Source organism: Dermacentor andersoni, chromosome 3 (assembly GCF_023375885.2).
Source record: "Dermacentor andersoni chromosome 3, qqDerAnde1_hic_scaffold, whole genome shotgun sequence".
NCBI classification, from domain to species: Eukaryota; Metazoa; Arthropoda; class Arachnida; order Ixodida; family Ixodidae; genus Dermacentor; species Dermacentor andersoni.
This window is the reverse complement of record NC_092816.1, coordinates 71,860,692-71,888,197: the sequence shown is the minus strand read 5'-3', so window position 1 is coordinate 71,888,197 and position 27,506 is coordinate 71,860,692. Positions and strand designations below refer to the sequence as shown.

General features: G+C 44.4%; 1 protein-coding gene across 1 annotated transcript in view; it reads right to left on the bottom strand.

The window, feature by feature from the left end:
* The window catches only part of Nup75 (nuclear pore complex protein Nup75), a 70,468-nt gene that overhangs the window by 23,035 nt on the left and 19,927 nt on the right, over positions 1–27,506 (bottom strand). Inside the window, exons 11-17 of the mRNA XM_050193420.3 lie at positions 27,382–27,419; positions 19,411–19,504; positions 14,540–14,643; positions 9,362–9,445; positions 8,127–8,192; positions 6,954–7,004; positions 3,774–3,871 (exon numbers count right to left, since the gene is read on the bottom strand). Of these exons, the coding sequence (XP_050049377.1) occupies positions 3,774–3,871; positions 6,954–7,004; positions 8,127–8,192; positions 9,362–9,445; positions 14,540–14,643; positions 19,411–19,504; positions 27,382–27,419 (535 nt within the window). The remainder of the gene's footprint in view (positions 1–3,773; positions 3,872–6,953; positions 7,005–8,126; positions 8,193–9,361; positions 9,446–14,539; positions 14,644–19,410; positions 19,505–27,381; positions 27,420–27,506) is intronic.

Below are 27,506 nucleotides of genomic sequence, written 5' to 3'. Positions count from 1 at the left end.
ACTTTCAAACAGTTCATGTTACAGTGAATAGAAAAGCATGTCAATCAAAGCAGATGTTAGAATATACCATATTTACACAATTATAATGTGCCCTTTTATTCTAGGAAATGTATTAAAAACATTACGCATGCCAGATTAGAGAATGAAACTAAACTATAATAGTGAAAAAGCTATCGTCATTGGCATTAGAAATTTCTGTAATCCAATCTAATCTACTACAATCCTCATGTCTCGGCAGTTATATCTTTGGGCCCACTCTAATTTAGTCATGCTGCCATGGCCTACACGGCATTTAAGGGGGGACGCGGGGATCAACTATGGAAAAACGACCCAAAAATCACTTTTTAGAAAGTTGCAGATTCCGAATCTTTGACCCCTTTTCTATAAGTTTTCCAAGTATTTCCGCTGAAAACGACTGCTATGTACCATAAATAAATATATACACCAGGCAATACAGCGAAAATTTCGTGAAAATCGGTGGAAAAGTCGCGGTTTTCGAGCGCCCCTAGCTCCGGAACGGCAGTACGCAGCGCGGCCATGCTGGTACCGTTGAAAAGCGCGCCTCTTCGCCTTTTGACGCCCCTCCTTCATTTCCTGATAGAGAGAAGAGCAAGCATAAAAACATAAAAAGTCTGAAGGTCGCGGAGCTGCTTGTTACGGCCGCCGATTGGCTTGCTCCGTCACGTGCGTTCTATGAGCCGCCCCATTGGCCGGGTCTGGAAGCGAGCTGCTGCGGCGTCTGCTTCTCCCGTTTCTTCGCGCGCTGGCTGCTGCGCCTTTGTGTACGTGTTAGATATTCGAGGTACACCACCGCTTCATCGCTTTATTCCGATTTGAGTTTTCTATTTCATTTTGTGGTTTCGAGCATGACTGGGCGGACGTGGACGACGAAATACGCGACCAAGCACCGCTTCGGCAGCCGCAAGCGCAAGCCGCCGAACATCCAAACGATAAGTAGTCCTAGCAGAGATGTGTCCGCGCGCTAGCTTGCAAGAGAGACTGTCGACGCATTGCCGGGCAGTTCGCAGGCTGTTGCAGCCTTGAGCTCCAATGGTGATGATACCGAACTAATAACGGCCGTTTCCGATGCTTCCGGGCCTGCGACGTCCCGTAAATACTCCGCGACGTACCGCGATTGTGCCACCGCCGTCACCGAGATGAACGACGAAAGTGCGGTCCAAGCGCGTGCGTCTGCCGGCCGTGAAAACGAACCGTGCATCAGCAACGGTCGCACCATACAGTCGCATCTTGAGTCACAATTCATCTTGTCGGAGGTGTTGAATATGACCGCCGCCACTGTCCGCGCGTCACTTGGTTCTGTGCCGGCAACCGAACGGAAGATAGGGTTTACGGCGGGAGGAGCATGCTCGGTGGTGACGGACTCAAGCGAGTCGAGCGGCTGAGAAAGATGCCTTGAGCAAGAAGAGGGCACAAAAAGCACATGAAAGCAAGCATAAAAGATCCAAGAAGCCAAGAGATCAACCTGACACCTGCACCTACAAGGCCGGTGGTTTCTACTCGAATAAACATGGCTCAAAACTTCGAACACCGTTTTCTCAAAACTTTTTTCTACCACCAAGGTCAACTTGCAAAGCCAATAACTCAGCCACTGTTATGAATATTTTTACACCGTTTGTTTTGTTACACTCATTGTGCACCACTGCACACAGTGACATGTTTTGTTTTCAAAATAGTTGCTTCAATAATTTCTTATCTTTTGTTTTCACAGTCGAGATTTTCATGCAATTGAAGTAGCTACCAAGGAATGAGAATATAAAAAAAATCTGGTAGGCTAAAAAAATTACAGGAATGTCACTGTGTGGAGGATACATATAGGAGTGCTATCAATGTTTGCTTGAACTCCTACCATCAATATACAGGTGTGCAGGCATTTTGCAAAAATGAAAGCAGAAAAATTTTGTAAACAAATAAGTACTTCAGATATCGCAGCCATATTTTCACAGTTTTGTTTATGTGATATTATTAACACCTGTGCAAAATTTCATCAAAATCGGCTGGTAAATAAAAAAGTTTGCTTTGATCCCCATGTCCCCCCTTAATTTGGAAATGCAACATTCTCAGATGCCATAGATGGCATTGAAGATGCGATGCTCAGAGCTGCTGATAGTAAAGAGGAGGTCTGTGATGACGAAAATGAGTGATGCCCAGTCTACTGCAGATGGGATGCAATAAATTATCTTTGCCCAAGTGAGAGCGAACTGCTACTTCTCACACTCTTACTGCCATAAACTGATGAGTGAAGAATCGAGGGCAGTGCACTTTCTCATTTCAGTTCGGATCAACAGGATGTGTGTTACAATCAAGGGTGCATTAAGATCAAGCAATTACGGTAGCTACAAAATGGCAACAACCAGCTTGTGCAGACCCCTGAGCAATTTTTCCTGAACATTGCAGCTGGTGTTGCTGAGGATAAGCCGAAGTAAAATGTTATCGTAAATGCACTAAGAAAAGGAAAATAAAGAAAAATGACGAAGCTAGTTGACGTAGGCATGATGGGCAGAGCACTGCTAGCAGCAGCTTGAATGCTAGAGGAAGCAGACGAGTTGAGGCTGATAGCACCTATGCACAAATCCAGATATTCAAAACTGTAGTGTTCACACAGTGCTGTACATCATTCTAGGGTGCATGCCTAGGTAGCCTTCGAGAAAGTTTGTGCTTTAGAGTGCAGCTCTTATGCACCCACTTCTGCATCAGCGTAACCAAGTGAATGATGAAAGAGTGAAGAGTGAACGCGGAGCGCAGCGGGGGATGAAATTTGCGAGGGGGAAAGCGGATGAGGATGGTGCAGCCGAACCACGAGGCAGGAAGTGTAGAAGGAGGGTATGGCGAAAGCGTGAGAAGAAAAGTGTAGTGCGGTGACGATGGCTACGAGATGGCGCCAGAGTAGCACACGTCATCTGGGAGGTCTGTCTCAGGTGGCTGCTGTGAATCGCACCCAAGCATCACCCATGCACTGCCTTTTGTGATCTCCAGATTAGTGAGATTGCCGTGCTACACTTCGCACCGTTTGCAACTTGCAGCACGAGACAGACTGTCCGCACCGGCCAATATATCGTGGAATGAAAACATGTATAGCGCTGCGCTCAAATTACGCTTAGAGAGTACCGCAACCGTCGGCGAATTTTGCCCCCCTTCTTTTTGCGTGCATGGATTATAAATTTAGATCAGTTCCACAAACACTAACCAACTAAGGAATGATAGAGTATGACCGTAAGAAACCCCATTCCAGTTATTTTAGTGCGAGTTCAGTCAAAGCTAAAACTAAACTAAAGCTAAAGGGTCCTGAAGACTCCATGAAACGAATGCACCGCACACACCTGTGGTAAGGCCGCTATTTTTTTTTTTTTAACAATCTTGACGAGATGAGGCCCTTACACGGGAGTGGGCTACATTGGTCTAATTTATTTTGGCCATGCATATTCCACACATTTTTTTGTACCAAAACAACCAATAACATTGCTTTCATACTGCATTTATTCATTCGTGCATGCACCACAACATATCTGATGCCCATCTATTTATCACCACTGCTCAGGCTCGGTTCGGCAGCACACTTATGGATATAATCATCGCCCATGGCATCCACGGCGCAAGGTATGCCTGTGACTTAAAAGCTTTTCGGAACAATGTCCAAAGACACCACACTCCATGTGCTTCTTAGAACGAAAGAGAAGACAAATTGCAGAGACGCTTTTGACTTTCGCCTTTCTTTTTCCCAGATTTCCCAAAAAAGTTCTCCAAACAGCCCTCACCTGCTGGCATTTCCCTGCGCTCCAGTATTTCGACCACCTTCAATGCTTGCGCCTGGGTTTTCAGTGGGATGTGCTCGATAAAGGCTTCCAAGTACTCCCTGCATGCAACACAACATATTGAAATGTCCATGTTTATTTAAGCCTACCAATACCAAGATTCTGCGACACCTGAGAGGACAGGAATAAGGGCCAGTAAATGCAATAAGATAACAGAATTTTATGCGTTACGCTTCAAATAAAAACCCTGAAGTGGCCCTTCATATCCCACAAAGTTATGTACAGGTAATTTTGCCTTGCAATGTGCCTTCAAGGCATTGCACTTCACACTGTCGTGAAGCTGTCATTTGAGTCAAGGTGCAGGTCTTACCAAGAACAGCATTGCAAGCAATACCAAAAGATCCCAAAAAATTGTTTTCCTATTTTTGTTATATGCTGGTTATTACATATGCTATTGTGCGAATGTACTTGTAGTATAAATATTTGAGCAGTGCTATGTGACGCAATTTGGGTATAATATACGCGCTCACCCCCTCTTCCTCCAACCTCCAGAGAGATGCACTTATATACAGTATATATATACAGTATATATATACAGTATATATATACAGTAAAACCTCGTTAAACCGTACCCGCTTAAACAGTAGTTTTGTTTTAAAAGTAGTAAGGTCAAATCCCCGACTCAGCGGCCATTGAACATAAACCGTACCAGCTTATTACGTACGTATCTGTTAGCACGTAGTGTTTCCACTTTTCATCACGCAAACATGGCGGTGCGTCGTCTTCATCGGGTGGCCTGGCAGAACAACAAGCATTAGAGATTGGAACAACAGCCTCCAAGCGCCCTCTGCGTTTGTGCGTGAAGCCACATCAACATCAAGATCATTTCGGCACCGTGCCAGAGAGCGTAATGGCGTCATGCAAGCGAGGTCTCGTGTCAAGCTGAAGCTCCGATAAAAAAGACACCGGATGCTCAGCATAGAAGAAAAATTAGACATCGTTCATGCTATCGAATGTGACATGAAGAAGTCGGTGCTGGCATGCGACAGGGATCTGCTGTTGACTACGGTGTGTGGCATTTGGAATGCGAAGAAGTTGCTCGGCAGCGCTGCTGCGATCGTGAAGAGATGTTGGCTACAAGGTTTGACTTTTCGCCATCGTTGCCTCTGTTGTTGCCGAAGTGTCGACTAGCGGCAGTGACGAGGACGGCACGGAAAGCAACAGCACGGGCGATTCAGGCCCGACAGTGGCAGAAGCTGTGCGTTATGTCAGCCACATGAATGCAATCGTTGCAACAAAAACAGCACCCCGCAATGAAAAAGGCGCCCCGCAATTTTCGCAGCGCTACTGCGTGCGTGCACGGAGAATATGTGACGCAACGAGGAATCTGCCATGCGAGTGTTTGCTGAGAAGAGGGGGCTGGCTGAAAAGCTGCCTCAAAGCTTCAGTAAGTTTGAGCCCGCTGTCGTCGCTGCTAGGCGCCGCGGCGGCATCAAACGAAAGTAACACTTTTGTCGCACGAAGTGAATAATTAAGGCATGTTTTTTCCCCTTTCATTGCACTCTCTTCGAGTTCTGTTTTTGACAGGTAAGCGGTCGATCTCATGCTATTTCGATTAAACAGTACTACGGTTTAGTACATACTTTTTCCGAGCTCCGGCCAACTATGGTTTAACAAGGTTTCACTCTAGTACTACAACCTTTGTCAGAAAAGTTCCAGGACAATTTTTTTTTTATTTCTGAGTTTGCAATACTAAAAAGGAACAAATGTTTTTATGTCACCTGGTATATGTTCTTACTTGACATAACCTTGGCCATCTTTCCACGCAAACTCACTAGGTGGCAGAGCTGTGCTTAGCAACACGTTGTTTGGGTTGTTGTCGCATTAGTTAAGGTGACACAATAGATGCTGATTGTAAGTAAAGAGTGAACTTTAAGCTCCGCGTTAAGCTCGGGAAAACCCCTAGTGAAATGTGGAGCACAATTAAGCAGGCATATGCAGGCAAGGCATTTCAAAGAAGTCATGTTTTCGAGTGGCACAAAAGGTTTCGTGAATGCAGAGATTCAGTGCAGGATAATCCCAGAGCTGGTCGCCTGTCTACAGCACATACCGATGCAAATGTGGAGCACGTAAGGCAGTTATCGCAAGAAGACCGTCGTGCAACTGTGCATATGATATCAGAAGAACTGAATTTGAATCATGACGCGTGTCATAAGATCTTATGAAAAGGTTTAGGGAAACGGAAACTTAATGCAAAGATTGTCCCTCACTCATTAACGGACAAACAGAAAGAGGACAGACGACGAATTTGCGCTAAGCTATTGGATAGCACCAGATGTTATCCCGCATTTGCATCGATTATTGCAGGGGATGAAAGCTGGTGCTACCAGTATGATCCTCACACGAAGTCTGAAAGTGCTGTATGGCAGAGTCATGGATTACCAGCCTCGAAAAAAGTCAAACGACAACCTTCGAGAACAAAGAATATGTTGATCGCATTCTTTGATAGTAAAGAATTGGTTCACCATGAGTATACTCCTCCAGGTCAAACAGTGAACCAACCTTTTTATATTGAAGTCTTGAAACGTTTGTGAGAAGCAATCCAATGTCGTCGCCCTGATTTGTGGCATTCTCAGGACTGCATCTTACTGCATGACAATGCAAGACTCCATTCTGCTTTATCTGTTAACGAGTAGCTGCCAGACATTCTGTTATTGCCATCCCACATTTGCCATATGATTTGCCATGTGATTGCCGTGTGATTTTTTCTTGTTTTTGCGAGTGAAAAGGCAACTGAAAGGAAAGCTTCATCAAGATAATGCAAACATCCAACGGGCTGTGACAAATGAGCTTACAAGCATCGCAGTTACAGATTTCCCTGCTTGCTTCCAAGACCTCCAGAAACGTTGGCAATTGTGCATAGATAGCCAAGGGTACTACTTTGATAGGAGCTAGGATCATTACTTGGTAAGTGCAATTTTCTATTTTTTAGTACCTTTGCACTGGAACTTTTCTGACAAAGGTTGTATATAAGATAGTACCGGTACTATATAAGATAGCACTATATAAGATAGATAGATAGTACTATATTATATGTGCCTAGTCAGCATATGCAACAGGGATGTTCCATGAGTCAGCTGGTCTCAAACATGATTTTTACCATTAATAAAGCCCAGGACTGACCTTCCACGTCGCGGGCAATGATCCAGGTAGCCAACACCAACCTGCCAGAGGCTGCAACATAAAACAATGCAACACTTTGACTTTCAAACAGAGAACACCGCAGGGACCAAAAGCAAAGCAGTACACTTTCTGTCATGAAATTTATATATCGCGGTCTAGTCCACAAAGCTGAAACATTAGCCTACCACTGCTGAGACACTGCAGCAACTTCAGTTTCTTAAAGGCGCACGAAAGATAAAAATAATTTGAGCTTAAGTAGCACATCGCTATTCCACAATATCAAAGCAGCCACTCTTACCATGAGAAGAGGCTTGGTATGCCAGAAAAGAGGTAAAAATGAAACACGGTGGCGACACTGCGTTGAAGTCCCCTTCCCACACAAGCTTACAGTGTGGTCATGGATATTGACAGCCTCTGCTTGGGCCTAGTTATTTTTTTACCCTTAAAGATGATCCTTTTTCCATTTCAAAGGAGTCAAGGACTGAACTTGTAAAGTTTCTGCAACTTTTATTGAGCCATGATGGCCCAAACAGGAGAAAATACTTCAAAATTCGTGGCGTCACGCTGATGTACCAGCTCTGGGGTTTCAGTGCAAAACAAAAAAACTTGAACTTTCACCTTCATTTCATCTTCTAATATCAACCTGTTACAACAATATTAATCAAATTTAGTTTTTAAGGAATACTTTATCAGCCCAAATTGGTTTAGTGTTTTTCTTTAAAGTCCCTCTAAAGGCCAACTGCAGCAAAACTTAACTTTGGCTTAATTGGTTTTAAGTGAGCAGCATACAGTACAACTGAAGTAATCTTGGCAAAGTTGCACAGCTGGTATTTGCTTAACATTCTTATTAACAGCCTCAAATTAGCACCAAACCAGACAATGCAGGCACTTGGAGGACCTGAAATCCCAGAACATGGTCTCCGAAATTTTCAGCATGCTGTGAGAATTACCCAAACTTGGAAGTTGGGCCAAGGCACTATGCTGTTTCTCAACATTCCAGGTTTACATAATTTTTGGCGAGGATTAATAGCGGCATTGTTTTGAGTTTCAGTATGAGAGATGCCTTCTTTTCGTGAGATTGTTGTAAAACATCCACTCGTACTTCGAACATGAAATTCTGCAATGAGGCTCATCAATATCTACACCGTCTGAAACTTGGCATTTTACACACACCTGTGATGTGTCATGAGGGACGCGGCATACTCCAGGATAAGGTGCTCCCTCAATTCACTGGCATACCTGTAGGTAAAGTAAGAGACCAGACGTAAAACAGTGAGAAACTCTAAGCACTTTCACTAAGAAATCACCACTAATAATGCTTTGACAAACATTTTTGTAGCATCACGCCCTAGTAAGAAAGTCATCCACTTTTTTTTCAGCAACTGCTTCTGTTACAAGATATACATTACTTGTTCCAAACCTTTTTTATGGATGCAGCAGAAGTTAGGTTGGTTGAAAGAGGTGCTGAACCACTTTTCGAAAGTGGCATAAAAAATCCTGTTCTGTAAATAACAACAATACTGCCGTGAACATGTGAGCCAAACACTACTCCACTGAGTGCAGTAAGAAACCTACAACCTCACACAAAAGTTATCTCGCTCTCTGGAGCAACTTTCAAGATGCCTGCTTCTCTTTTCTGCACTATGCAATGTCACCGATGACTCTATCTGAGTCATGATGGCCCAGAGAAGCAGCCATTGGGCGCATGCATGCACCACCTTCCAGATATTTAAGAAAACGGACAAGTGGCGGCTGTTAATTCATCCCGCCTGCCGTGTCACTGCTAATTTGTCAATCTCGAGTGCCTCTGTATCATGCCAGCCTCAAGAGGTTACCTTAAGCACACTACGGAAAGAAAAAAAAAGGGAAAGGAACGACAGGCAGTGCATTGCAATCAGCATTGCCCCGCTAAGAGGAACTTATAGAGTTAAGGATGAGTGAGGAAAGTAAATATGTATTGCGCTCACTGTATCACATTCATGTTATCAAACATTTCCTCAAGAATAGATATTTAATGAAACATATCCCACTAATTCCAGCATGTTTAGTTTAGAAAGTTTAGATAACAATGAATGCATACAAAAACTGCAGTGGAGGCTTGCTATCCCAAGAGAAATGTCAAGACAGTCAAGGCTTTTAAGTCATTATTTCTGTTTTTAGTTAGATTTGGCATTCAGTAGGGAGAGGTCGTACTTGTGGGGACAGTCGACTCCGAGTTGTCCCCCCGACGTTTAGTCTTCCTTTCACAGTTGTCTCCTATGTGATGCTAAATGGTTACCCAGCTACGATGAGAGATGACGTGACCATTTCAAACACAAGTTACACACCAGAAAGCATAGTAATGTCCCTGCTCTTCCTATAGTATATTTTTTTATAAGTCCTAGACTAGAGTGAGAGAGTATACTTACTCTGCATGGCTAGCCTCCATCTGTCCAGCATGAAAGAGCAGGTCTGACAGGTGTGCCGAGAACCACCAGTTGTCCAGGAATAAGCTGCAGGTCATGGTTTCACACAAGCCTGTTACCCATAGCATCAGAACTAACTTACCAGGCAAGCATGCTACTGAGAACTACAGCAGCCAGTTATAGCTGTAATTGCAGAAAAAAACACATGTAGCAGCTGCGACAATGCCTTCAGTACCCTCAAATATAAAGCATCTACTTCACCTAACCTAATCCTGCCTAAGCAAATACTATTATCAGAACATTTTGTTAAAGAAAATAGGGAGAGAGAGCCACACACTAGCCTCCACACAAGCCAGTGCAATTCAACAGCCTTTAAACAATTAAACCTTACCTGAAGTAGTATATATTTGCTCAGTTCATGCACAAAACTTCTTTTTACTTTTTTTCCCTCTTAGGCACACCATTTTACAACCCATCAACATCTCACACCATGAAGAGCAAGAATACAATGTTCAACCTCGTACTGAAGCTAAGGCTAGGGATAAGCCCAAAGCCTTTCAACACATCCTACCACTTGGAGAGAACAGTGATGCACCGACACCAGAACAGGGCTGACAAAGCACATTTTGCCGAGAGGTGGACGCATCATGATGCCACAATGCATTGGTTTTCTCCGTTCCTGCGACCTCTGCCACTTCTATGAGTGAGCAAAGCCGGAAGAAACGCACACAGAATTTGTTTATTTTTCAAATAAGTAGCGTCACCATATCTGACCTTATTGCTACACAATGTAAGCAAAGTTTGCTCTGTGTCATGCCATCGCAATGATGTCTATGACGCCATGCCCCCTCATTTCAAAATCAACATTAGTATCAAATTACAGAACGCTTTAAGCAATTCCTGACCTTCATGCTTGCAAAGTGTCATTCTTTCGTGTGCAAGAAGCATGTGGCAGAGTCTCTGCGACTTCAAATATATGCATAAGTGCTATAGCACTATACCACATGGACTATAGTCAGTGATGCTACTAGTCCATGACAATTCAGAGCAGCTTTTCGAGCAGCCAGAAATACATCTTGGAGCAGTAGAATGGACTTTTGGAGCAGGTTTATGAATGCAGTTGTTAACTATATATTACCCAGTCCCTTCATTGCAGTCTTCACTATGGACTGTGATGAAACGGTGGTGCACTAAGATGCACTCAAAAAGCCCTTCAGTGGCTTAGAAAAGCACGGAAGCACTTGGACGAGCTACATACACACTTTGGAGGCGTGTTGAGAACCTTCGGCATGATGTAATTGTTACAAATGTATCCTTTAAAGGGCCTCTCACTAGGCCCCATAGCAAATTTTAGTTATTTATTTTATTTATTTGTTTATATACCTTAAGGGCCGAAAAGGGCATTACATAAGGGGGGATGGGATACAGTAATCATGAACAAGAGTGGTCTTTCTTAACAAAGCAACATGTTGGGATGAAGGAAAAGCAGTCAGTCATCGAAAAATAAAGCAAAGACCACAGAATAAATATAAAAAGCATGTACATGTCAAACGCACTACATATTGCTTATGCAGCAATGGATGATCGGTTTCAAGGAAAGCAAGTAAAGAAGATTGGAAAGTTGACTGCTGTGTGTGGGCCACAATGCTAGCAGGTAGAGAATTCCACTCACTGATCGACAAAACAAGGGCCAAATACTATGTTTTTTTTTGTACCAGAAAATATAGGTAGGTTTTGTCTCATGTTCATGGTCGATGCGTGTGGAAATGTGGGAAGCCGGGTGAACGAAGGTTCGGTAGAATGGCAGTACTATACGCTGGAAGATTAAGTTATGTGCCCTCTAAGGAGTGTTCAGCCACAAGAATTTTCTGAATTGGTTCATTAATAGCCAAGAAAGAAACTCTCTCCACTTGCCCCATCTAGCCTCCGCGAGTGAAGTTCCTTCCCTGCGTTCTCCCACACCGGACCTTGAGGTTCACGTGACGCATACGTTACGGGCCCCGGCTTCATTCTTTTTTTCTCCTCGCCTTTTTGCAGCGCAGCACACTTCCGCTGACGCCGTCGCGCGCGAGCTGTTGCAATTGTCTTGTTTCGCGCAGCACATGATTGTGCACGCTTTGCATGAAAACACCTGACTAGCAGTATAAGTCTGTGCTACACAAACACTGAGGCAGACACAAGCGGATCACAGAGCATGATCGCGCGCTGGAACATCGTAGAAAATGGCATAGTTTTAATGTCAGCGTGCGCAACTGCACAATGTGGGAACAAGGGGACAAAACGGAAATCCATCTTTTTTGCTGCGATGCGAAGTAAAACGAAAACATGCAGACATTCGGTTTGTGTGTTTGATTATCTCTCTAAGCTTTAATTTGTTCATTCAAGCAACATATTGCACAAATAACAGATGTTGCCTTGAATAATTCTCGAAGCCATTAGTCAGTAAGAGCGACATCACAGCAAAAACACATGTACGTAGGCGCACTAGTATCTATAGGTCATCCGTCATGCTTGGAGCACGGTACGCGCGAGGAGAAAGGCAAACGGTGTTCGGTTTGAAATTTCAGCGACATAATACTTAGCAGACACGATCGTTAGCGTGCATCGTATGCCCGGCGCTTGTCAGCTCGAAATGGCCAGACTTGGTAAGGGGCCCTCTTTAAGGTGGAGCACTCGGTTAAAAAAAAAAAAAAAAGTACACTGATAATACAGTATAGCCTGATGTAATAGGCACACTCTCCTTTACCTCCTTAAATGGAATCGGCGATTTGTTTTTTATTTCTGCATTGTTGTCGGCACACCATTACCTGCAGATGATATGAATCCTCTAAAGTTAAGGTATCAGTAATTTTTATAAACCTAATGCTATCAGCACAAATAGTTGCGGCATAGGTGGTTGATGTGCTTTGGCAGACACATTTTTCGTGAACAAGTAAAGCCAGCAAATAATTTTTTCCCCCACAATTTATGGAATAGATGTTTACATTAAAAACTTGCATGATCAATTTGAAGACAACTTCATTTTGCTTGATTCTTCAAGAATGGTTTCGTTCATAATTATCCACGTCTCATGGTGGAATCGTCTTTGTGTCGAGACTTTTGCCTCTGAATGTAACATCTGCATACTGAGTATCAAACTTGATGATGAAAACAGTCATCCAGCATTTTTTCAGATTTCTTGCAAAAACTTCCAAATAATGGGACAGTCCCAAAACACGAACTTTAGCAGTCAAATTAATATTGTTGCTGTTTACAACACCAGCGGTATTTTACTTCATTTTGCCCTATAGTGGACTTCACTGATATACCATCTACAGTAAACTCTCAGTTCCACGAACGTCGGTTTAACGAATATTTGAGAACAACAGACTTTTAGAAAATTCCTAGCAGTTTTCGTATGCATTAAATGGAAAAATCGTTCAATTAAACGAATTCTTTAGTAGTGAATATTTCAGTTGAGCATACTTGATCAGTATACCTGGGCTCATTTTTGAAATCAGTTGAAGTTTTGCGCACTGCAGCGCTGGCGTAGCCAAAGCCCACTGCACCAAAATCGCCCCTCCAGCAGCGGCTATGTGTGTTGTCACAGTGAGCTGGTTACCTGTGCTGAACTATCAGATCTGAAAATTGTTTCCAGTGTTCGTCACCCAGAAGAAGGGTGCGATGAGAAAGATGCAACGGCAGAGGCAGATTAAAATCCTGTAATTCTGCTCGAGGCTTGGGATGCCCTTGAAAATTTCGAGGCTTCCGTGTCTCAGCAAAAGGCTGTGCCAGATAAAGTGCACAAAAACGCAGACTCTCTGTACAGCTTTGTTACTTTTACACTTTAAGAGCAACAGTGCAAATGAAAATTACATATCTTTTTTCAAAATGTGATAGGCAGCAACGTAACTGTTATGCACTTTGTATATATTGATGCACATAATTCCATAAATTGCATTTCAAACTTTTGACTCTATGTCTGCTATGCCCTATGCTGTTCCATATTCTAGTGAATATTCAGTTTAGTGAACTTTCAGTTAAGTGAACTATTTCCTTGAGTCTCTTGAAGTTCACTCAAGTGAGAGTTCACTGTAGTACAAGAAGTAATGCGGTGGCCAACAGCGTGAGGCAGTTTTGCTTTCACTAGTCGCACAGCTTGATCTGCATACTGTGCCATCACAAAGTGCACGCATGCGTTCATGACCTTTGAAAGTGCAACAATGTCACATTATACTGTGATGCGTGAATTCAGTTTGGGGTTTTCTATCTGCACACGAGCTTTCCCCGTTCCATCCTGCAAGCGCAAAAATAAAAGTTTGTGATGGCATTAGCGGTAGTTGCCGGCATGTCACCCACGGACCTAATCTTGGCTTCCGGCCGCCAGATTAGCCCACGGTCTCACGCCCAATAGCCAAGCCGAACAGCACTGGTACAAACTTTTTAACAGCCACCTTGCTGTGATGGCCTGCAGCCCATTACCATGTCAGCCGACAGTGAATTTTTGTCATGGCAGCACAATGCAGCTAGGCCTAACCAGCACTGCTTCACGAGTTAGCAGAGAGTTCTTGTTTGGTGCAGTGTCGACTACAATCTTAGTAGCAGCAGCACGGCATCCTTAAAGCCGTGACATCGCCTTGCGAATGAAAGTGAAGGTCTGGCTCTGCATCAGCATCATCACTCACAGCCTCCTGAAAAGTGATGTTGTCCCATCGCCTAAGCAACCCGCACCCAGCGGGGCGAAAGGTGTTGAAAACAAACAACAGCCAGAGAAGAAACAATTTTAAGATCCAGGCTTAATTGGAGCGGCTTGGATCAGTCCACTGCAGAGCTAACGCAGCCGCTACTTCAAGCCATGTTGCTTTCTATGATGCGTATGAAAATGGCGTTGAAGGACTTAGTTTCATTTTCGAAAGCTCAGGCAACCCTCTTGGCATTTGGTGGGCACAGATTTCTCGTATTTTGCTGAAATGTAGCAGGGCACAGCAGGGTTTATCTCTTGGCACAGTTTTTCGGGAGCATTAATGTATAGTACACAAACTATAGCATACGAACTGAAGAAGCATTACGGAAATAAAACAACCTTTTCAGTTAAGGAGCAGTGCTGTCTAAAATTCAGTGGAGCTGACAAAGAGCAAGCAACTGACGCACACTTACAAACAGGACAGTCAATTTCCAACAACGGAAAGGTAATTAGCATACCTGGCTTCTCGAATAACTTGCGGCAAGTCAAATCTGAATGCAGCCAGGAGAATGCTGTCCATGCCTCCCGTTGATTCCAGCCCTCCAAACGTGGTAAGGCAATTCTGTCAGGTTAGAAATAACCAGAGCATAAATGCTGTAATGTATAACTGCCTAAGCAAACACAGTGGCACTGGCATGTTGAGGTAAAGAACCAATTCTCATATACTATCAGCAGGTGTGGGCCTTTCCCCATCACTTAACTAAGCAGGACACTTGTGCTTGCTCAGTTTTGCATGAATTATCACAAACATCAACTATCTACACACTGTAAAAGCCTGACACTCGTATAATAAATATGAATACCGGGTGCGTGAAGTATTTGAGTACACTATTCCTTACCGCGACTGAGACCAGCAGGTTCGTCATATCTATATAGGCGTGCGGCTTCTTGTTGGTTGACCCCTTATCACTCACACTGCCCAGTTTGTTCAAAGAAGGAAGCGTACAGGTTGACACAGTAAATGAAACGCCGTGCAGTCCTCATCGGCCTGGCCACAGCGGCCACCACAGCGACTTGGAACTTGACAGCTTTCTGAACGCGGCGAAGTCTTTCATTTACAAGGCGCGAATAGAACTGAAGCGTTCTGGTGGTGACATGGCACCTGTGGCGAAAAGGAAAAAGCACAGTCAGTGGTCAGGCATCGTCAGAACCCCTGATTTTTCTCTGGCGACTGCAAGTCATCGTGATTGACGACCCAGGGAAATCAATGCGGGCCATTGCAAAGGAGCTTCAAGTCGCAGAGTCGACTGTCAGGCTCGCGGTGCAGAAGGATTTGAGGTAGCATTCTGTTGTCATGAGGAGGGGGCTATTCATGTCCGATAAAACGCTGGAGACTCATCTGCTCCAGTCCAAGCGCTTGCTAAGCAAGCTGAAGGGACCTGAGGAGCCTGGAGTGCTCTGTTCTTTTTTTTATTTATTTTATTTTCAGATGAAAAGAACTTTGACCAAGGCCAAAATGTTAACCACCATAACGACAGGTGGCTTTGTGCAAGTGCTGATGAGGTGCCTACAGTGATGCACAAAAATTTATGTCATCTGTGATGGTGTTAGCAGTCATCAGCAATGAGGTTGACGTCATGCCACCACACTTTTTTGCAGTAGGATTCCGCGTTAATGCTGCCGCGTATGTGGAGGTGCTTGCCACCGCTGTAAAGCCCTGGATAGAGATTGTTTCGAAAGGAAGACCTAATGTCTTTCAGCAAGATTCGGCTCCCACCCACACCACCTGCATCACCCAGGAGTGGGTCTGACAACTTCTACAACCACATCACTCCCAACTTGTGGCCTCCTAGTTCTCCAGATTTAAATCTGCTAGATTACTATGTCTGGGGCGTCATTGAGAGAAAGGCCGACAAACAGCCACATAACACAAAAGACTAGCTGAAGGCCGCCATTGCTGACTCAATGGCCAACACCTCTAAGGACCACCTGATCTGCGCATACAGCCGTTTCCAAAGACGAATTGAATTGGTTATAGCTGAGGATGGCGGATTCATTGAGTAATTGTGCAAATAAACAGTAAGAGAAATATTTCCTGAAGCCTGGTGAAAATATGTCCACTTTTGCTGGAGATATTCTTCTCTGCCTGAAGCCAACATTGTGTTCTCAAATACCTCGCGCACCCAGCATAACAAATTATATTAAGTGATATGATATATATAGCCAATCTGAATTTTGATTGGCCATGCATTATTTCTATGCGCATCCTACTGCTATACAGTCGACTTCCATTAATTCTACCTTGACGAGGCTCACAAAACTGATATAATTATCCAGTGGGTCAAATTGAACAAGGTGCAGAAAAAATGCCAAAATACACCAATTCATATGGCTGCATTTATCTGCCTGATTTTAACACACCCTCAAACGTGCACCCACTTTCTAGGTGTCCAAAGTAGAAAACTGACGCAGAAGTAGCATTAAAGCTCCTAATGAAGTAGAAATAGAACGCACAGCCGATTTTTTAGCGAGAAGAATGGGCAGGGGTCTGATATGTGTTGAACCGCAGAGACTGGTTTCTAAATGTCAGCTTCGCCGCAATACATGTGTGTTATGCGGTAAAGCATATGCATGCCACAAAGGCAGTTTTGGTTTTGTGACCACTGTTAAGAACGGCCCAGCTGAGGTGCAAGTGTGGCCAGCCAGTTGCGACGACGGCGGTGTCCACTTACAAGGAACGCCACCGTTACGCTCTATCCTCGTCGCCGTTGTGACTGAATGAGTTCGGCGGGCCAACTATTGTTACCAAACCCACCAACGCGGACCTGATCTGCTATGAGTGAGGGTGTTGCCGCGGTAACGTCGTGGAGGCCCCTTTCCACGCGCCGACCAAGACGCAAGACAATGGCTACCCGGGCGCACTGCGAGGGTCTGCTCAGAGTTCCACGAAATTTGTGTGATGTCGGTTTCGGACCGTGAACCTGTGTGTGTGTGTGTGTGCGTGTGTATGTGTAAACCGTCCCGCGGAGAGGCGGCGTGTTTACGATGACTGGACGAATGTTTCTGCCACCTTGGAATCGGGGGAGGACCGAGTGTTTACAAACGGCTGTTGTGCGGATGCTCGAGACACTTTCTTAAGCAGTCATGTTAGACTGAGACACTCTCTCAAGCAGTCGTGTTAGACTGACGTACTTTCTCTCGCAGTCATGCTAGACTGATGAACTGCATGTAAACAAACCCATATTCCTCGTTCTCGATGAGAAGCAGTACTTCCCTTCATCAACGTCCTCAGCATGGATAAGTTGGACGACGGCATGGGCCAGCTAACTTCGAATTCATGCCAGACTCCAATCTTGACAACGGATCACGAGCGATGGGATTGAGCCCCCAATCCTGACACCACGCAGGCAATTTCCGGCCCAATTTTCTCAAAAAAGGAAAACAGGCGTACATTGGAAGTGGCTAAATACTGTAATCAGACATTGTAAGATACGGTTATTGCCTGAAAATCTCCGTAGGGCAGGCCAAAAATGAGCTTTTTCGATAAGAGATGGCATTTGTTCAACGGATTCACTTGTCTCCAAGCTCTGTTGAGAGAGACGCTGCCACTAAAGATTTCACTGTTGGGATCTCCATAGGAGTCAAATGCTAGCATGTGGACTGGTCAAGTTCAAATAATCTGACGAAGACCAATTTTAGGATCAAGACAAACGTTTGGGCCCACTGAAATGCACGGGTGCCAGCCGGGACCTTTGGGCAAGACCAAATTGACCGAAAAATGAATTGCCACAACCAGAGTCGAACTAACAGAAGTCTGCTGTAAAACCTAGCTTAGATTTCAAGGTTCAATACAATATGAGTTATAATGGCGCGAATACTTCTTTACTGGACTGCTGAAAGTACCATGTATGTATTCTAGGAGCGAAAGTGCCAAATACTCAGCGACTTGAAACAGCACATCCTGGATGTTTATGCACATTTTGGGCAATGGCTTGGCTGGCCCTGCAGCCGGGAAGCCAGTAAACCAACTTTGCATGATCCAACTGATCACACAGCTGCATATTATGGCAATGGTATGAAGTGTTTGTAATTTATCAATGTTCACATGCCACGTATCGCCATGGCAAGCTGCCAGCATGCCATCAAAATCTACAGGAAATCCATTGCTGCCTTCTTGGAGGAGTCACATATGCTAGCGTTTATTTTGCCCAGGCCCCATTGTGATTTATTATTTTTTTGTGGATGTTGGAACATAACACTTATATTGAATATTTAATACAACGAAGGTATTTCCAAGTCAGGTGTGAGTTATATGATGAGGATCGACTGTGCCCGATGATTGTGCCCGAACAGATACCTGAGCAGAACAAATACTGCATGCATGATATAAGCCTTAGTGAATGTCATTTCGTTAGCTGTTCTGGGTGCATTCCACTGTCCCATTGGAAGCGGTAAAGATAAGCCATTATTTGGCTTGTTTTAACTAAGCCATTTCAAAAGGCTCCAAAAACAACACACGCTGACAAAAATTTTGAGATCTGTTTGTACGTATATGGCAAGTCCACTGTGTGTACTGTTTGCTAGTAGTCCAACTGAGTTCTCTCTAAGCCCAGGGCTCCATTTAAGCTGAGCTTCTTTAAATCTATCGGTAAATGTAAGAATTTGACCTCAACAAATATACTGTTCCTGGAAAGGAAAAGGAAAGAAAAACTAAAGAAACCCACCATAGTGCAGCACACTTCCCTTACTTCAACAAAGTTTGGAATCTAAAGGACTGAATGTAAACAAGGAGAAAACAACAGTCGAACAACCAAACATTAATCACTGTTGCTGAAACCACTAAGACAACAGGAAAAGCAGCTGTTTAGAGTTACCTGCAGTACACCCGCCGTTTCAGATCAATGCAAATTACTGTCAGACTGTAACCATTAGCATTTTTAAAAATTCTTGTCATTACAATGTTCCTACTTGTAGTTTCCAGTTTGTTGAAGCTCTCTGTTTCTCGTTCCAGATGTGCTGGACAAGTACAGAGCGATCTCAATGCGACATGAAGTGCAGTGCCTATTACTTGGGCACATTAAATAAAATGCCCTTGAAGAGACACTGATAAAAACTGACACAGACACTGGCACCATTACACTGCCATTCCCATTCGTACCCAAGCTTGTCGTTAATCCTGCAATAGTCAACCATGCTTTGCGCTTCAATCGCAATAGAAAACTTAAATACTGATAGACCTTATTAAGGCTAGAAACTGATTGCGCCAACAATGGTTCTCATCATCAGAAGCAGAGAAACACTGCAAAGGATTAACACACAGAATCATGTCACAATAGAGTGAATCATAAACCCTGAAAGAAGGTGAATGTGGAAGTCCACCCTCACTGACCTCGGCCAGGTCAGCCAGCATCTGTGGTTCATCTGTGGGCCGAGTGTATGTCACCAGCGCAACCAGGTAGTTGTACCACGTCATGCACAGCTCCCTGTAAAGTACCACAAGTATCTGCACCAAGAGTATGCCTCAGAAAGTGCACTCTATAACAGTTGTAGAGCGCGTACTTCAACTCCTTTTGCCATTACCGCAAATCATATACTTACAATACAGTCGAACCCACTTCTAACGATACCGGTGTTAACAATAATGAGCAGCTGATACATTGTCAACTTTTCTCTGTGTTCTATTTTAAAACAGATTGCTTACTACAATGCTCCTATGCCACATTATCGGTTATAACAGTTAAATCTGGCTACAGAGTACGTTCTCAAAAAAAGAAGGCAAAACCTTGAAAAAAAGAAATGCAAGCCCCTTTGTCACCCCGGCCTTTGTGACACCAACACACACCCTACCTCCACATGGCCCACCTTCTTCGCAGTGCCTCAAAAAAAAGAATATGTGAAGCTCTTCGTCACACCCACTTCGTGCCGCGCGCATTCATTTCTTGGCACGACTTCGTCGCAATGCCTAAAAAATACAGGGGAAAAAATTATGTGGACCCCATGCAGCATGGAAATCGATGTAAGTGAAAGTTTGTGCTGTTGGCTTTGATTGACGAATCGGTGATATTTGAGGCGAATGTTTAATTTCTTCAATGTTTCGTTCAATGCAAGAGTAGTGAGTTGATTTTAAAGGTTACCGTGCATGCACGACTGCTGTTTGTTTGCGAATTACAAAGCGCACACTAGGAGACGCGTTTGCTTGAGGCATTGTTGTGTGCCATTATTCATAACCTCTGAGAGGGCAGAGCATTGTCATTTCCTCACATGGCACATGGCATTCGTGGCAGAAGTGTTTTAATTCCAGGGCTGGGCTGTATGTGCCAAAACCACAACCGGATTATGAAGTACGCCGTAGTGGCTGACTATGGATTAATTCTGACAACCTGGTTTACTTTAATGTGAACCTGATTAAAGTGCATGACCATTTTTGCATTCTGATCCCGTCGAAATGCGACCGCTGCGGTTGGAATTGAACCCGCGACCTAGAGCAATGGCATGGCCACAAAGCTACCACGGTGGGCACAGAAGTGTCAATTTGGCGTGTGACTGCTTCCGGGATGTTGCCTATACCCTACGGTGCTTTAATGCAGCTTTGCATTTGCATGCCATGCGTCAGTTGTCCGCTTGACAAATTTTCATGGTGTTTTTCAGAAATAGCAGAAATGTACTGTACCTTTATTTGCCCGCAACCGCTTTCGTGTTTATGGCAGTAGCGTTTCCTTGCCTTCTCACGTAATCTTTGCCCTCACCCACCCTCTTCCTCTGTAGGGGAACTGCGAGAGTGGCAAGGCTGCTCATTTGTTTCGCGAATATGTCGGTTCTATCCACTCTCAGACTCCTCTCCCACCTCCTCTCTGCAATTATTTCTACCTTCCATCCGGACTTGCAGGTTAGTAGAAAGGTAAGTGCTGCAGTTCTTGCAATGCTTTTACTGGGGGCTACAGATAATTACAGCTGTCAAGATGCTAATGTGGCGATGCCCAGGAAGCTACAGAGGGCGCTGTGCACATGTGACAGGTCCAAACGAGTCTCTCATGACACCTTTCCTTTCTGCCCCGCTCCTTCCATGTATATACATGATCTCAGCCACTCTCCGACGTGGCATGCAAGGCAGCAGTAGCAGTGCAAAAGTCAAAGGAAGAGGCAAAGAGAGCTTCGCTTTAAAAACTTGCAAGCTTTTTTTACATCGTCCTTAGTGCTGTACACCCCACACGGCGCGACTCTCCCATCTCCCTTCCAATCGCTTGCCAACGTTGAAGGGGTAGAAGAGAGACTGGAGACTAAAAGCTGGGTTACATGGAGCAAAACATCGGCATCAAAGAGACAAACTTCAGCCAACAGCAAATGCTCGACCCCCAGTGCCAAAACAGTTGACGCCCACTGTAAGCCTAGCTCGACCAGCAAAACTTCGCCACCACAAGCAAAAGTCGCCTGGCAGCCCTCACGTGCTCGCCAGGTGTCATGACGAGCTATCTCCCTCTGACTTCTGCCGGCTGGTTGTGAGCCGCCGCAAGTTTTTAATGTTTTCTCTAGTGCCGCCAGTGGAGTGTCCATCGCATGGCCGAGTGCCTTGAGGGAAAAAGGGGACAAGAGTTTATAGTTAGAAGCTGACTGTGCTTGGTCTCCAGGTTGTTTGCATCGGTGTGGCTGGAATGCCTGGTAGCATCGAGAATGAGAGCCAGTGACAGGGTTGTTACATGCCAAATTTCGATAACGCTATTCCCTTCAGCTACAGTAACAGACGCCTGCTGTTATACGAGGTTTTAAAACAGTAACTAAAACTGAAGTAAGCATGAATCATCACAACAGATTTTTACACACAAAAAAACGAAGGACTAATATGGCTGCTGCAGAACAACAAATCCTTCTGTAACGTCTGTGTGCTGCGATGTCACTCAATCGCTGCGACTGCTGCCGTGCAGTTGCTTGCAGGCTTGCATGTGAAACAGGAGGCACCAAGGCACCAAGCTAATGCCAACTATTAAAGGAAACTCTATGGTGCCATCGAACAGCGTAGTCGGATGGCACAATGCCAGCCCACTAAAATGCTTACAGATCAATAAAATGTGTAGAAACTAGGTGTGTGTGAATGCCGTAGAGTAGATATCGAATTGAGTATCGAATATCAGAAAATTTTAACAAAATTTAATGGTTACAAATTTTGGACAAGAAAATATGGTTCTGCACGTGCTCGGAAGTCTCCTAGCATTGTAAACAAGAATGTAGCAAGCTATCAGTAACTTGGGTACTTAGAAATAAAGATGTACAGTATGGTCTACCCTTATTACAGGGAACACCAAATAAGTATGCAAGCAATGATTACCACTCCGTTCTGGTATATGAAGGTCTGAAAGATCTTTTTTTTATCAACAGAATTTCTGTTGAGTAGAATCAAGCGCATTTTTTCTTCTCAATCGAATGAATTAGTGATGTTCTGTTGTACTGAATACCAATAAGGTTCTAAGTTTAATAGTGGACTTGTGTTTTGTGGCAATTTTTCATTTACTGCACAGAAAGTTTTTCTTTCCAGTTTTTCTCCCAAATTTCTCAGAAGCGTTCAGCTTTACGGCAGATGAGTCATCATAAAGCCAATCTACGTGACAGATGAAAGAATCACGCATCACATGGCATGATCAGCGCTCCCCGCTTAGCCAGTACCGAAGGTAAAGAGCTGGTGCCGCCTGCGCCTTTTCATTGTCAGGTACAGCGTCAGGTACAGTGTCAGGTACAGATTTGCCACCTGTCAAAGGTTTTGAAATCTGCAGGGTTACTGTAAGTTCGTACAATACTCCCCCCCCCCCCCCCACTCCCTCTCCTTTGTTATATGCCGTTCGCACCGATGCATGCAATAGGGTGTAAATCCAAGCTAGTCTTGTAATAGGTTTGTAGAGGCTTAAAAAAAACGAGAGACAGAGAGGTACTGATGTGCATCTACGAACGCCACTATGAACAAGAGGCCGTCATACCATGTGTTGCAAAAACGGCAGCTGTGAACAACTTTGTTGCCATCCCGTGCACTCACTCTCGTTTGCTTGGGGGTTTGACACCTTCAGTGTGTTGCACAGCTTCTGCGAATATATCTTCGTTTATTCTGCACCAAACCGTAACTTTAGTCGCCGATGCCCGATGAAGCAGCACTAATTAGGCCTAGGCAGAGTGGCCGTGGCAAAAATACGCCGCTGGCCAATGTGATAACTGGCAGCAAGCCAGCCCAGAATTTATACGGGTGGCTCATCATGTGATCGGTCCCGAAATCAAGCGTGCGTGTTAGACTGACAGCTGTTGAAGCAGCGTGAAGTTTGTCACCATGTATCCAACACGATCTGCATGCCTATTGGCAGCTAATCGGCCCGATCTTTGCACTTTATGAAATTCACACTGCTTTTGTTGCTGTTCTATCTGTCAGCGTTGCTTTATCATTTGGATCTGTCCTGTCAACCCCGACCTGCGCAGCACCGTCCTGCAAATTATGGCGTTCAGGCGCTGTGTGTAAGATCCCCGGCTCGGGCCAACATAGGGGAGTGCGTACAGTGACAAAGCCCGCTGCCGCATCAGCCAGGGCGGTCCATCGACAGTGCGCTCAGGGCTCCTTCTGCGCTGAAAATGAAGTGAAACACTCACTGGGGCGGCACCAAGCATGAAAGGCTCCGCGGCGCGCACCACATATGGTTGTGTGTAGGTCTCTGTAGGTCTCCGTAGGTCAAATATTCAATTCGCCAATCGAATTATTCGAACATTCACCATTCGATTCGGTGATATTTGCACACGCCTACTAGAAATCGTTTGTAAGTGCATCTATGTAATTTTCTTTTTGTTTTTAATTGCTTAGACATTAACATGTAATGGAGAGAAAACTATCATTTTTTGTTTTGTTTTACAAAAACACGTTTATCGAGTCAGGCAACATGAACAGCAAGGCGGTAAACATGCTGTGATGGAAGCCTAGCCTTTCCTCTCCATGTAGCCTAAGCAGTAAACAGTTGGCATCGTGCTGCCACGTCTATTTCTGCCATGCAAAATTTGTCGTGAAAGTTTGCTCTATGTAGCACGGCCTGGTGTAGGGTGCACTGCACAAAGGTGGCGGTGGGGAAGCAGCTCAAGATTTTTCTTCCATATTTTTTTTGCTATCTATCTTTCTTTTCGATCGCAATTATATGGACACTCCAGGCACATTTTCATCGTCGTCGTAAGTACAATAACATAGTGCCAGCGCACTGTGTTCTCGGCGCTCAGTTCGCGTTGAAGAGACAGGCAGTACGAAGGTCAATTCGCATGCTGCTGGTGCCACTCTTTTTCCCACCAGCATTTTGACAGTCAGTGTTCACAGTCGTCAAGTGACTCGTGTTCACGTTTGCCTGTGCGCGTGTAGCACTGTGCTTGTTTAGTTAAATAGTAAGCGAATGTTTACAAGTTTGTAAGGCCGATAAAACTACAATCCTTGCTTTTATAGCTCTCTAATAATTTGCTATAGCAATCGATGCTTCGCCCTTTTCGCAAAACTGCGACATTTTTGTTTCTTTTTCTGGATTTCACATTGCTTTTCTTTGCGCCGAGACACCCAGTAGCCAGATCTAATTGTTATAGTGAATAATACGGCACGAGAACATTGTAGCAAGCGGTTTATTTTACCACAGAGCAAACATACACCACTAAAGTTCAGGGTGAGGCAGGTGGTCATTCTAACAATCAAATAATGTTATTAAACAATGACCAACCCTTCTCCTACCGGAAAATAGGGGTAAGTAAAGCTTGTCCTGCGTGCACCTGACCTTCTTCATGGTTGAGTAATCCACAGGTAACGGTGCCGCATTGCTTCGGCCTATTGTTCTCTCAGTTCGGGATTTTCTTTTCATTGCTGTCGGATTCCCTGGGCTTGGGTGGCTCTAACGGCTGGATCGGTGCGCAAACGGCGAGCCCTTTCACGGGCGAGTTCTCGCCGCTGCTCATCGAACGCTGCCCGTTCCTCGAGGCAATGCACAATGCGTGTCCATCCCATCCGTTTTCCGAAACTGAACAGAAACGAAGCCGGCACAGCGCGTGCGAAACCCTTTCGTGCTCTTTCCCTCCCTGGCTGAAGCAAAACAGCTCCGATTGACCGCACGCGTGGCGTGAGCGCGCACCTATGCAGCTGGAACCCTTGATAATGACTCACGCTCCAGTGCCAGCGCAGCTGTCAACTCATCAAACCACCCCTTTCCCACAGCTACTATGCTCTGGGAGCAACTGGGTTTTTATGTGACCATGATGATGCCACTTGTTAGCCAATACAAGCTTCACTTGAAAACAGTAATGCTATAAGTATGTTTGACTATGCTTCTTCCTGTTTAAATAAAATGTTGGATGTTCATCCCCTCTAGTTTTTTTCATGCAACCCAGTTATCAATTATCAATTATTTAACAGTTATCGGTTATAAAAATGGGATTTTCTTGACACTTGAATATTGTTATATGTGGGTTCGACTGCACGTGCATACTTATGAGCATGGCATCTATTATCACAAGTACTAATGGCATGAGTGCCACTTGTGCCACGAGGCTGTGTAGCCCAAGCTCGTTTTCTTGTTGTAATGGAAGTATGTTGCATAAGCCTCTGTAGAGCTGCACACTAGTGTGATTATGAAACCCACACGCCAGTACTGTTTGCAACACTGTTCATTTATGAAAATGAACAACATGTAATGATGATAACCAAAGGGGGACCAGTATTGCCCTTGATAAATGATTTTACAGAAGCACTTCAAATGCATTAATGTCATCTAAATATTACAGTTAAACCTCGATATAACGAAGCTGGTAAAATAAGCAATTTGCTTCGTTATATTGAAATTTCTTAGCATTGAAATTCGACTTTTTATGCAAGTAAGTACAGTCGCGATAAATTTTGTTGACACAGAAAGGGGCCACAGAATGTTACAATTTATCGGGCAATAGAACAAAAGCAAATTTGAATTAGAAAACAATCCGTTTTGGTAAATTTGAGAGTCGGCGACGAATGGTATGGTTTCATGCCACGTAAGTTGACGATATCTTCTCAGCGGTATGATTTAAGCGAAGCTATCCACGCTTTCGCGTGCACTTCGCCCCCGCGGGTGATAGCGTCACCTGCACTGGGACAACGCTATCGGGAAAAGCGCTGGCAGCAGGGAGCGAACGCTGCATCTAGCTTTCGCTCCAACGGGTCGCCGAAACTCGAGATTATGCCACTCCAATAATAAATGCGTGGTAAGACAACTTACGTCGCGCCACGCCATCTCAGCACCCCCACTCTTTGCACAGGCAGCAGATAACGTCTAAAGCAGAGTGCGCAGCTGCGTATGCGCCCAGCCACGCTTACAGCCACGCGCAGCCACGGGTTAGACACGCCAGAAATCGCAACGTGCACCAACTTACCCCCCTACCTGCCCATCGTGCATGCTTGATCACGTTACCACGAGCTCACTCCCTTGCCCCCTTTCCCTTTGCTCGCACGGGGAGGCGGCACTCGTGTGTCAAGCCAACATCTTTCTTTCTCACCCTCGCACACTTTCACTGGCCCCTAAAGCACAAAGTGCTCGGGGCACGACAGGATCTTATCGCACTTGTACTTTATATGGAACATGCTGCGGCTCAGCATTCCTTTGCAGTGGCAGTGAAATTTCATTATATTGAAATCGTGCATGAAGACAATTCGTTATACTGAAGTTCTAAATACATGGTGTTCTATGGAGAAGAGGTCATGAAAAGTTAAATACTTCGTTAATCAAAATTTTGTGATACTTAAGTTCGTTATATCGAGGTTTAACTGCATTGAAATCATATTACAATGTATGCAGACTGCTCATTCACTGACATACCCTCTTGCAAGCCTTTCAGGTTTACTATGTTCATCACACAAGGAATATGACGGCACACACTAAAGAAATTTACATTGTCACAGATAGCATTTCAGTGCTTGCAATGCCAGATTTTAATCGGCCTTGAACCATGCGCAAAGTGACACATTTCATGGTATCCAGACTTTTTTTTTTTTTTTTTTTTGCTGTTGTGCACACTGTTTTATACAAAGCATGCCACCTGTTGTACTAATGATGCTCTTACATGACCAGACGGTGTGCCGTCGAACTCTTGATTATGTTCTGTCACTTCAATAGGACAGCCTTGGTGCAGCATTTAAAAGTTGAATGCCTGGCTCGAAAGTGAAAGGTCTTGAGCTTGAACCCAACACAGAGATCAGAATTTTTTTTTTCTATTCAGCGGCATTTTGTAAGACATATCAAGTGATCTGCCAAACAACAAACCAACGAAAGAAGCACGGCACTCGGAGACCCCTTCGTGATTAAACGAAAGAGAGGGGAGGAAAAGAAAAAAAAAATGAATTACATACCTTAGTTCTCTGAAAGTTTCTTTGTCACCCATTAATATCTGTGTACAAAAAGAGAAAGATATGATTTCATAAGAAAAAAAAAGTAAATAGATATGAAGCTATGTGCCTTATGAACATTTTTGGGA